The sequence below is a fragment of the Salvia splendens genome, chromosome 10 (assembly GCF_004379255.2).
Source record: "Salvia splendens isolate huo1 chromosome 10, SspV2, whole genome shotgun sequence".
Classification (NCBI taxonomy): domain Eukaryota; kingdom Viridiplantae; phylum Streptophyta; class Magnoliopsida; order Lamiales; family Lamiaceae; genus Salvia; species Salvia splendens.
The window spans coordinates 7,160,261-7,172,274 of NC_056041.1; the positions used below are offsets into that span (position 1 = coordinate 7,160,261).

The 12,014-nt window shown below is 39.3% G+C and overlaps 3 protein-coding genes across 3 annotated transcripts; 1 reads left to right on the forward strand and 2 right to left on the reverse strand.

Moving 5' to 3' along the window:
* Positions 1–2,050: 2,050 nt before the first annotated feature.
* LOC121750993 (nuclear transport factor 2B-like) lies at positions 2,051–3,797 on the reverse strand. Its single transcript, XM_042145698.1, has 2 exons — positions 3,347–3,797; positions 2,051–2,383 (listed from the first exon to the last, which is right to left on the reverse strand). Exons 1-2 carry the CDS (start codon positions 3,641–3,643, stop codon positions 2,309–2,311), a joined length of 372 nt encoding a protein of 123 aa, XP_042001632.1. The 5' UTR covers positions 3,644–3,797; the 3' UTR covers positions 2,051–2,308.
* A 1,541-nt stretch (positions 3,798–5,338) lies between these two features.
* On the forward strand, positions 5,339–8,175 carry LOC121750886 (protein NUCLEAR FUSION DEFECTIVE 4-like). The gene is made up of 3 exons (XM_042145539.1): positions 5,339–6,067; positions 6,447–7,375; positions 7,474–8,175. Exons 1-3 carry the CDS (start codon positions 5,732–5,734, stop codon positions 7,976–7,978), a joined length of 1,770 nt encoding a protein of 589 aa, XP_042001473.1. The 5' UTR covers positions 5,339–5,731; the 3' UTR covers positions 7,979–8,175.
* A 76-nt stretch (positions 8,176–8,251) lies between these two features.
* On the reverse strand, positions 8,252–10,015 carry LOC121750940 (peroxidase 55-like). The gene is made up of 3 exons (XM_042145606.1): positions 9,651–10,015; positions 9,163–9,354; positions 8,252–9,077 (listed from the first exon to the last, which is right to left on the reverse strand). The coding sequence occupies exons 1-3, from the start codon at positions 9,855–9,857 to the stop codon at positions 8,505–8,507; spliced, it is 972 nt and encodes a 323-aa protein (XP_042001540.1). The 5' UTR covers positions 9,858–10,015; the 3' UTR covers positions 8,252–8,504.
* Between the last annotated feature and the right edge of the window lie 1,999 nt (positions 10,016–12,014).

Genomic DNA, 12,014 nt, shown 5'->3' on the forward strand with positions numbered 1-12,014 from the left:
TTGCTTTTTTTTTTGCCGATGCGAAGTTAAATTAAGAAAGGAGTATGTATAATCTTGGGGTGACTCAACTTTGCTGCGAATAAGTAGTAACCATGCTCTATGACTCTAAGAAAATATTCGCGAATATTAAATCATCATGATTCATAAAGAGACGAAATAAAATAAAAGTAAAGAGGGAAATTGTGCTGAAAATATGCAACTTCAACAGTTGATACTATTTGTATTACGTTTTAAAGTGAAGTGCCACTTAATTTCATTTCTAACGCATCTTATTCGTTACGAAATAAATATGATTAAATATTCTACGTAAAGTGCCATGGAATTGATTCTGTATTCCTGAGTGGTGTTCAGGCGTGTTCAAAGAAGACGACAAAGGCATAGATCTCACAGCTTTGACCTAAAAATAATTTAACTAGTATTATTAGGCGTGCGGCTATTAATATTAGACAATGTTTCGATTAATTTTCGGTCGATTTGTAAATTTAATCCAACATTTTAACTAGTATTATTAGGCGAACGAACTATTAATATTAGACAATATTTGGATTAATTGTCGGTCGATGTGTAAATTTAATCCAACATTTTAACTAGTATTATTAGGCGTACGACTATTAATATTAGACACTATTTGGATTAATTGTTGGTCTATATGTAAATTTAATCCAATAATTTAACTAGTATTATTAGGCATACGGCTATTAATATTAGACAATATTTCGATTAATTTTCGGTCGATGTGTAAATTTAATCCAACATTTTAACTAGTATTATTAGGGGTACGAACTATTAATATTAGACAATGTTTGGATTAATTGTCGGTCGATGTGTAAATTTAATCTAACATTTTAACTAGTATTATTAGGCGTACGACTATTAATATTAGACAATGTTTGGATTAATTGTCGGTCTATATGTAAATTTAATCCAATATACTTTCCTTCCATCCTTAAAATTTTGTCATGTATTTTATTTTCATCACATTTCACTCTTTATTATTTGTTATAGTAGATCTTATATATCACTAATTCATTTTTATTTATATTTTACTTATAAAATTAATATTTGAAAATAGAATTCACAGTTTACTAAATTTTGTAAGATATAGTTTTAAAACTCATGATCTATCAAAATATTACAAAATTTAAAGGAAGGAGAGAGTATATATTTCAAACTTTGATCTTCAAAACGTTTCGATGATCACTGCATATATGGTCATTATTATTCGACACGTAATAATTTGAGAATCATTGTTATTTATGTGTAGAATATATGAAGTAAAAGAGTCATGATTAGTGCATATCTGTTTACTTTTCTAGGAACCAAGTCCATTGTGCCACCGCCCACCAATTCTTGATCTGCTACGGATTAAAAACCTTTTGCAACACCTAAAAAATCCTCGGCGTCTTCTCGCCCCTAAACCCAAAAAAAATGAGGCGGACGCTTCCCACGCTATAGGTAGGCGCGGCAGCGGCGGTTCGGGACCGGCCGGTGCGCCGCCCGATGCTCTTATTAGGCCACCACCATCGCCGCTACTGTTTTTCTCGTGAATTCACCCGATGCCATAGTAAATTGTTTTAGTAGAAAATGCGTCGCAACTTTTGACCATTTTTTTCAAATTTTACATGGTTTTCAAAATGCTTCAGCACTACCATCGCTTTTTTTTTTTTATTTATAATATTCCCAGGGCTAAAACGATAGATTATTTATGTGGCAAGCTTCGTTAAAAAGACGCGACTTTATTTAGTGAAAATTCGAGATTAGATGCAACCTAAAAAAAGGACGATAAAGCGATTATTTAAAGCGGAAAAAGATAATCCCTCCTCCCTTTTTTATTAGTATGAGACTAATATTCCACCATCAATCAACTGGCGTTTCTAATAGAATGATGGAGCAAATCTTATGCGAAAAAATAACAGCCCTGTTTTTCAGAGCAATCCAGCAATAATCAGGCACTACATCATCTCAGATGAAAACTTACTTCGTTCAAGCCACACTAACACACAAAATGATGGCTCTAATAGAATGCATGATATGCAAATTATGCAATAGATTGTCAGCTCGAAATTGGGTGGCCTGTATGTATGCCGCAAATTTATCATAACAGATTCTGAACAGGCAATCAATTTTATGATCCAATCCCAACGAGGAATCAGCATGACATTTCCGTAATAATCGACAAAATGAAAGCAGGCAACAGATGAGCCTAGGTACTTGTTTTGAGCCCTAACTGTATATTAGTTGCAGATACACACCCATGATGATTGGTCCTTTGAATCACTAGACGTGATTCAGTTCCAGCGCTTCAAATTCATGCATAGTTCAAGCGGAAAATGTCATTTAAGACATAGAAGCTTCCTTGTGGTGTGGGCATCAAATGGAACATCTGTTATCATAATAATTTCATGGAGAAGATCAGATGAGAACACAATAATAGAATGTATATTATCAATTAAAAACCTTGAAATAGGTTGCTATTATGTGAATAGCAAACGACCGGAACAAAAACAACTTTCATCACAATCATATGCAACAACGCAATCAAAGTAAACCGGTAAACTTCCACTTTTAAACCTCATCCTTGCCACCCTTCTCAACAGCCAGCCCCAAATAAGGTTATTCAAAATATATGGAGCACTAGTACAAGCAGAATACAATGAATGCAATCCCTCTCCCAACAAAAATACTAGCAATTTCTCAAGATTTATTCCAAATGGAGATCTTAAACCATAAGCTCATGGATCAACGGACTTGAACACTTGAATGAATTTTTGATATGTCTAGTCCACACTAATACACACATTATTAGCTAAGTTCCATGGATGTACACATAATACATGAGTTTATCGAATGGATGCACCTTATGTTTAAATGGCCTATCATCTACAATTTAAGAAATTACCTTATATTTCCCTCCTCTACTAAACAAAAACATGTACTAGTACAATATTCATAAAGTTACTATCATCCGATTCCTGCTAGAGCTTAAGTCTACTTTCTAATTATAAAATACAAATGATCGTCAGCGTGATCTTAATAACATGCAAGTATAATGCGTATAGACAGCAACACGGATACGTTTGCAATCTGCAAAGTTTCACTCTAGTTACATTACATCGATTAAAATCAAACTCGAGAAACGTAATTAAAGTCTTTAAACCACAGTAACGATTAGCACACATACTAAACACCACAGACGTAGCTATACCAGAAGTGCTTAACTAAAACTGAAAATCGGATCGAACCTAATCAATTGGAAAATATAACTGATCTCGGCTAACGATAACATCAGCAATCAATTCACAATTTACAAATCGCTGAAAATAGAAAGAGATGTTCGACGAAATACCTGACTGAACTTGAGGGCGTGCTGCTCGCCGGAGAGCTGCAGATTACCGGAGACGAAGACGAGCATACCGCCGGCGGGGCCGGAAGGCTGACAGTCGACCGTGGTGATGTGATGCTGGCACTGCAGGAAGGGCAATCCGGTGAGCTTGGCGACGATGCTGGTAGATCCCATGAATTTCTCGCCCTCAAAGGACAACATGGATCCGTTTTGGTAGAGATTGGCCAGGCCGGCCCGATTGGAATCGAAGGTTGAGTAGTAATGCTCCACGAAGGCCTTCGCCACTGCGTCTGGATCCATTCTCCCGCCGCCTCCTTCCCAAAAACTGTTTCCCTCTTCTGATGATTTTTTGGATTTGGATTAGCTCGTATTTATACATAAATGCAGATACCGTGCACTATATTTCATTGCTTGATAGTTGATACGGTTTAGCTTTATGCCTTTATCCAACTTTGGGTTAGGAGGCAAATTCTGGCGCAACAGAATGATGTACGGTGCATCTTTTTTAATTAAATTTTAATTAAAATTAATGCAAAGATTAATAGTGGACACCTATTTTTACCCCGATTTAGTTTAGATCGATCCATGTATGAAATTCAATTTATTTTGATTTATACAATAAACTTTTGTGAAATACAATAACACAGCTTAATTAGTATGTGTAGAATTTTAGAGATGAATCACCTATCAAAGATGTTCATTGATATTTTAGGTGGAGTAGTTAAGCATGATAAAGTAAAATAATAAATATAATTAAATATTTTAATAAGCAGAGTGGAGAATAGAACTTTAATGCATATTTATTCAAATAAAAAATGAAAATGACATAACCTTTAGTGCATATTTATTCAAATGAAAAACAAACATGAAAAAAGATGGTGAAAAAATAGGGTCAGTTGATTGTGAAATCCATGTTATTAGGGTATCCACAGTGGTGATAGCTCAGCAATAGCACAGCCATAGCCCAGCCACAAATTCCTTCTGCCACATCATCAATACTAAAAATCCTCCTGTCACATTAGAAATAGCCCAGCCATAGCCTAGCCATATCATAAATAGCCCAGCCACATCAATAGCCACATCACTAATAACACAATATACGGAATTTAATTTACGAGACATATACGGGAAACATTAATAATACTATTTTAATTTTAAAAAAATTACAATAAATTAAAAAGTACAATAAAATTTAAAAAGTACTAAAATTTTAAAAAAGTACATTAAAAAAAGTACATTACTTAAAAAAAATCACTCGGTGGCTCACTCGATTCCGTCGTCGCCGTCGCCGTCGCCACCGTCACCGCCGTCGCCGTCGCCACCGTCACCGCCGCCTCCGTCGCCACTGTCACCGCCGCCTCCGCTGCCACCGCCTCCACGCAGATAGTCATTCATGCTCTCGAGCAATGTGAAGAGAAATCTCTTCTCCTGGGGGTCCGTCACCGCTCGCCATTCGGCTAACGTCTTCACCATCATCTGGCGCGTTTGTTGACGCGCGAAGTACTTGAGATCCTCTGTAGACTGGCGGTCAAAGGGGGATGCCGACTGGACCTCCTGGGAACCCCCGGCGACCACCCTCGCCGCCCGTTGCGCCCGCTTTTGCCCAACGGGGCGAGGTCGGCGGCCGAACGAACGAGGGTTGGGGAGCACCTGGTCCGTCTTGGGGAGGTCGTGGGAACCACCGCTGCTGCCGCTGAAATCCCCGGTATAGTTCAATCGTTGCCGCTGGGCGATGCGCTGGGCGATCCCGACGCTGCAATGGCGCCGAGCGGATCGCCCAGCGCCCGTCGACCGCCTAGCGCTAGGCGATTTTTAATTCCGAAAAACCGCTCGGCGGTTTTCGGAAGCTGCAATGGTTCGCCTAGCGACGGCGCTCGGCTAGGCGGTGCGCTAGGCGCCATTGTGGATAGCCTTAATGATATCTGATTATTTAATATTTTTTATATTTAGAAGACTAATCATAAAATATTATGAAAAGCGTGGTTTTCAGTCTCTTCCTCCTCCTCCCGCTGCACCTCCCCTCCTCATCTCTACTTTACCGCCGCTTCTCCCACCTTCTTTGATCTCACCTGCGGGAGTCGGGAGACCAATTCAAGTTATATCTATATGATTTTTTTCAAATTAAAATCAACTTAAGCTTAACCAAAGGTTGGATTAACTGACGATTTCGGTGGAATTTATCAGTCGGTTTGTTTTTTCTGTTTATATTTTATTGGTCGCCTCAGAGAGACAAAAAAATGATGAAAACGAAAACTGAGAGAAAGAAGCTATTCAGTTGAGTTACGTAACTATGTCGTCCCATAATTATCTCCAACATAATATGCCAAAACCATAACCGCTCCGCCAATTTTATAAAACCCCAAACTTGATCATTAGCAAAAATCAAAGATGGGTCGACTCCACGAGTGGCTCTCTTCATTATTGAACGACAGATGGCTTGTTTTCGTGGCCGCAATGTGGGTACAGTCATGTGCCGGCATCGGCTATCTCTTCGGAAGCATTTCTCCCACCATCAAGACCTCCTTGCACTACAATCAGCGCCAGGTCGCCAGGTTAGCTGTGGCCAAGGATTTGGGCGACAGTGTCGGCTTCTTGGCCGCCACTTTGTCTGAGATTTTGCCGCTGTGGGCTGCTCTTCTCGTCGGCGCAATTCAAAATTTTGTGGGATATGGTTGGGTCTGGCTTGTCGTCACGGCTAAAACCCCTGTTTTGCCGTTATGGGCCGTGAGTTTATCTGAATTTTGGTTGATTTATCACATGTGTTTGCTATTGCTGATAATCTATCTGTTTAGACTTTGACTATTTTATTCTGATAGATTCTAGTTAGGTGATTCCGGTGTTGTTTGGAGTTTGTATTTCAAATTTTGTTATGTTTATTGAATTGTTTTCAGTTTTGAGTGTGTGTAGAGTATGGATATTTTTATGCTGGAATCATTACAGAAAAAACAGTATGTGCTTATATCCAACTTAGTTGGAGGATAATGACAACTCATAGGGTAGTCTTTCATTGATGTTGTAGGCCTTTAATAAGCAAAACATGATTGTCTTCTTGTTTTGTTACTAATTTTTACTATTTCACTAGCCAATCACTTTCTAAATTCAGATGTGCATTCTTATCTTTGTTGGAACAAATGGTGAGACCTACTTCAACACAGTAGCTCTTGTCTCTTGTGTGCAAAACTTCCCCAAAAACCGAGGTCCAGTTGTGGGAATACTTAAAGGTTTCGCAGGGTTAGGTGGTGCGATTTTGACTCAGATATATGCAGTGATGTATTCCCCACACCATTCTTCACTCATATGTATGGTTGCAGTTGGGCCAACGATAGTGGTCATCGCCCTGATGTTCATTGTGAGGCCAGTTGGAGGTCACAAACAGATAAGAAGGTCTGATGGATTTAGTTTCTCGGTTATCTATTGTGTGTGCCTCGTCTTGGCTTGCTATTTGATGGGAGTCATGCTTGTGGAAGATCTATTTGATCTAAGTTACAATAACGTTGTAATCTTCACGACCATCTTATTTGTCATTTTACTAATTCCCATTGCCATTCCTATCACCATGAGTTTTTATACGGAGCCAAAAATATCGGTTGAAGAGGCACTTCTGCCTGAGCATAGCAAGCAAGGGCTGAGCATATGTGAAGATGATACGCACGAGATCATATTTAGTGAAATGGAAGACGAAAAACCAAAAGAAGTGGATATGCTTCCAGCTTCGGAGAGGAAAGATAGAATCGCTCAACTCCAGGCAAAACTCGTCCAAGCAGCTGCAGAAGGAGCAGTGAGAATCAAGAAAAGAAGGCCACACAGAGGAGAGGACTTCACTTTGATTGAGGCATTGATAAAGGCTGACTTTTGGCTTATATTTTTCTCTCTTCTATTAGGTTCGGGTTCTGGTTTGACTGTGATTGATAATTTGGGCCAAATGAGTGATTCCTTGGGGTATGATAATACACATGTATTCGTTTCCATGATCAGCATTTGGAACTTTCTAGGCCGCATAGGTGGTGGCTATTTCTCCGAAAAAATTGTCAGGTTTGAATTCAGCTAATTAATCTCCGAGTAATTCGGTTTCATATTCATTATGTAGATCTTCATTCATTCTCATGGTAGCTTACTTACTATGTAAACAGGGAATATGCATATCCAAGGCCGATCGCCTTAGCTGTCGCCCAAGTAATAATGGCGATTGGACATTTCTTCTTTGCCATGGGATGGCCCGGGGCGATGTACTTGGGTACTCTTCTTGTGGGGCTTGGCTACGGATCACACTGGGCGATCGTGCCTGCTGCTGCCTCAGAGTTATTCGGGTTGAAAAAGTTTGGGGCTTTATACAATTTCCTCACTCTAGCAAACCCTACAGGCTCTTTGGTATTCTCCGGTCTCATTGCCAGCACGATATATGACATGGAAGCCGAGAAACAGGCTTGTGGACACCATCATGGCCAACAAATAGTATCTTCTCTTTCAAGATTTCTCTTTCTTGACGACCCTTTAAAGTGTGAAGGTGCCATTTGCTTCTTCGTTACTTCCTTGATCATGTCCGGACTTTGCATTATTGCAGTTGTTTTAAGCTTGATTATTGCACATCGGACAAAGCCAGTGTACGCTCACCTTTACGGAGGATCTCAAAGGTGACTTGTTGTATCTCTATGCTAATTCTGGGAAGTCATGGAACGAACACGAGCCTCCTCTGGATTAGGATCAAAGAACCAACATGGAGATGGAGTGAAGGCCTCTTGCTTGTTGTTTCACTTTTATACAGTCTATATTGGTTCTATGTTGTATCTTGAGGTTATCTGTTTTTTTTTATCAAAATAAGTTGGGAGATAAAATGTTGAATGGATTGATATTGGCTTCTGTGGTTATTTCAAAATACTGTTTGGATCTTAGTTCCTATGAAAAGAGGGAGAAAGCAAAGAAGAACATGTCATTAAAGCACAAACAAGATGAATGCCCTACCACAAAACAATTAAGCACATTGTAAGTATACATTGTAGTTTTCAACTTATATCAAATGTTACTGTTTGAAACTGTATGAGAGTTTCTTATTCATGATGATCCATCAACATGTTGCACTTGTCATATCCATGCGAATCTGCAGACAAAATTTACAAATTATTCTTTTCGAATTCCTTTTTTCCGTGCTTGAAACAATCTCTTATCAATTGAAGGCTGTGCAATCCCTTCTTATTTCTCCTTGGTCACCAGTCTTGACGCCAACCCTGCCTAGCTTGGTCATTGCAGTGATGAACGCCCCGTTGAAATCACCAGGGTTTTGGGCGAAGTCCAAGACAGTCTGCTGTGAAGCCGGATCAGTGAACAGCACCTGATCAGACGTGAACAGCCCTCTCTTTCCCACCAGATTCTGGTAGTAGACGTTGTCAAACGTTTGTGGAGTCACGTGATCCATGTTTATGGCTATTACCGGGTCAACATCCGGAGGGCATTCCTGCATCAACTGCTGTGCAAAAGCTGGATCCATATCTGGGTCAACAGGGCTGGAAGAAGAAAACGAGTATATCCTTTTTGCGAAACGACTGCAGTGGGAGAATCCTAATGTATGGCATCCCGAAAGAGCAATCATATCTGTCTGAGACAGGCCATGCTTCGCAAACATGGCATTGAGTTGAGCCAGATCGAATTCAGGCTCCGGTAAGTTCCCAGCAACACTAGAAGCTCGAGAAATTAGCCCATCGCGCCTTCCTAATTCCACGTTGTATGCAGGACCTCCTGCCTGAAACACCAGAAATTACTTATCACATCATGAGCTGACAACGTTTAGTTTTTAATGATCAGGTGAAAAGGCGATCGAACTTTACCAGGAAGACGACATCTCTAGCAGCAATTGTCAAGATGTCTGCGCACGATACTATGCCAGGACACTGAGCCTCGACTGCTTGCTTGGCCTTAACAACAGTGTCAAAGCCATCTCCGGCTAAAGAGAGATTATCCGGAGCATCTTTCTCAGCATCGTTGTTTGGTGAAGCTATCATAACAGAGGCATCACATCCCTACAAGATGACGTGGACTATCAGTTCAGGTTAGCCATGCTGCTATGTTTTAACTCGTTATGCTGTCTCTTTTGCTGATTAATTGCTAGTAAACTAGTGTGTATTAGAATAGATATATTTGAAAATCTGTTTCTTGCTGTCAAAAATTCAAGGCCTAAGTAAAATCTTGCCACACTAGTTAGTCTAGTCTCTCGCATCAATGATTTCTTTCATCTATCAAAGAAGAAAGCATGTCGTAAACTTGAGGGGAAGGCGAAAATCTCATTCTTATCGAATACTACTTCCCAGTTACATACCTCAACGAAGCAGTCGTGGAAAAACAGCCGCACAGTTGCTGGAATGGTGACAAACGTCTGGTCTAACTTCGTCACTACAACCTGCCTCACGATGTTTTCGACATTTGGACATGTTGAGCTATAGAAATTCGGCTTCAGTTGTCCCTCTCCATTCCTCACAACTATGCATATTATCAGCATAAACAAAATTCTGCTGTATCTCCCCATCTCTATGTGTGTGTGTGTGTGTGTGTGTTGCTTGTAGCTTGTTCTGAATGTTTGAAATTGAATATATGGCGAATGAAACAGTTAGAATATATGCAAATAGGATGATGACTTTAGGCAAGAAAGTGTTTGTTAAATAAGGTAGTTGTTGCTCAGTGTAAGGCTGTGGAGTTTTAGCCTTAAACTGATGCTGATGCTATAATGCAAATTTATTTTTCATTTTTCCTTAATAACATGTACTCCATCATCCATGGTGAAAATAAATTTCTTTATTTTCCTTGAATGTGACAATTTGTTATGTTTTCACATTGTTAGTCTGTTAATCCATGCTAGTGAATTTTTCTCTTTATTAATCCTTGAAGTAGGTTTCATTTGCAACCGTTGATTCGGTCGAGAAAAGGATAATCACAGTAGATTAATAGTATTGCATACTGACTCCATCAAATTTTGATATTGTCAATTACTTCATACTCTTACTAAACCATCTACATTATAATTACCAATACTTGGGTGTTAAATGTGTTATCATGTTATGAATATGATGTGAATTGAATAAAGTAAGATACAATATTGTAAAAAAAATATCTCTTTATTCCTACCAAGTTGAAGTCTTGTATTCTATGCTAACAAATTTGTCCAATGAATGAATTGGGGTAGAGAGTGGTAAGTAATACTTTTTCTACGGCAATTAGCAATTTTTTTTTAAAAAATAGACTAGTGAAAATGACATGGTAACAAATCCTATCGCCAACCTATTTAGCTTTTCCAGAAGGAGAAATGCAAGAATTTTTCTCTTGTTTATGCTGATACGCCATTATTTCTTTTGCAGCCATGTCAACATTGTGCAATTATTTACTACTAAAATTGAATAGCCAACATTTGAATAGCTTTTGCTGAAATCAATTATTTTCTCCACGAAATAAAATATGTTTTGGTGTATGCTTTTCGAAAATCTCACAAGCAACCTTATTAATGCATTATTTAATCTTACCAGAAATATTTTATTTAACGTCTAATTCCATTTCATTACACGTCATTATTTCTACTGTAAACAGAAAGATTGCACATTATAAGATTTCTTTATCATTGCCCAACTTTATTATATTTATGTTATGGCTAATTTGTCCTAAGAAGTTAAGTGGAAACTGCTGAATATATTTGTCACAAAGAACGTCATAATTCTAGTGATTGCTAATTAAAAATGAATATAGATGATGAATCCGCGAATTTCTGATGTTAGTAAATGCTGGTAGAGAATAAAGACTACGACACAAAGAATTTACGTGGTTCGATTTACTGAAGTAAATCTACGTCCACGGGAAGAAGGGAGGGCAAGATTGTATTGCTTGATCTGGGATTACAGCTTACAACACAGACTTGCTATATGATATTTTATCTCTAGAGAGCTTAACCCCCGTCTATCAGATCTAAGTTCTATTTATATATTGAACTAAGATCGTGGCTTGCATCACCACCCTAAGTCGTGGATGTCGTGTAGGTCATGGCCTAAGATCGTGGATGTAGCGTAGGTCATGGCCTACGATCGTGGCCTGAGTTGACACCACGTGGTAGTGGGTGTGTTGGAAGTTGTGGAAATCCTGTATGGGTCCACTAACTCCTTGTTCGGTCGAATACTGAGACCGAACTGCTTTGGTTGCCGATCTGAGAGTAGAGCTTGATGCCGACCTGAGAGCAGAGCTTGATTGGTTGGCTTTTACCGAGCTGTAGGCTGAGGCCGAACTCTTTGGTAATGCCGAACTCATACTCTTCCTTGGGCTTTGGGCTGATGGGCCGTCATTGCTGTTGGGCTTGTTTAGTACGCACCCCATCACTACCCCCCCGAAGGGCGAAGTGAATCACTTCGGCGAAGTGAGTCACTTCGGCATTCTGGATAAAGGCAAGGGGGAGGCTGATGTCAGGGGACGTGCCTTGCACGTGACTGCATTAAATGCGACAGTAAAATCCGGCCGTTGAATCCTGAAAAGGTGGGATTCGAAACGGTGCGACGATTTTGAAATCTTCGCCGAATCTGATAAATACCTCCTTTCTTCATCATTGAAGCACTTTTGCGACTGCTTCTTCTGCACTCTCTCTTTTTTGCGAAAATTCTCTCTCCGCTTTCAAGAATTTCTTCAGACTTTCTTCACCTTCAAAAAGTAA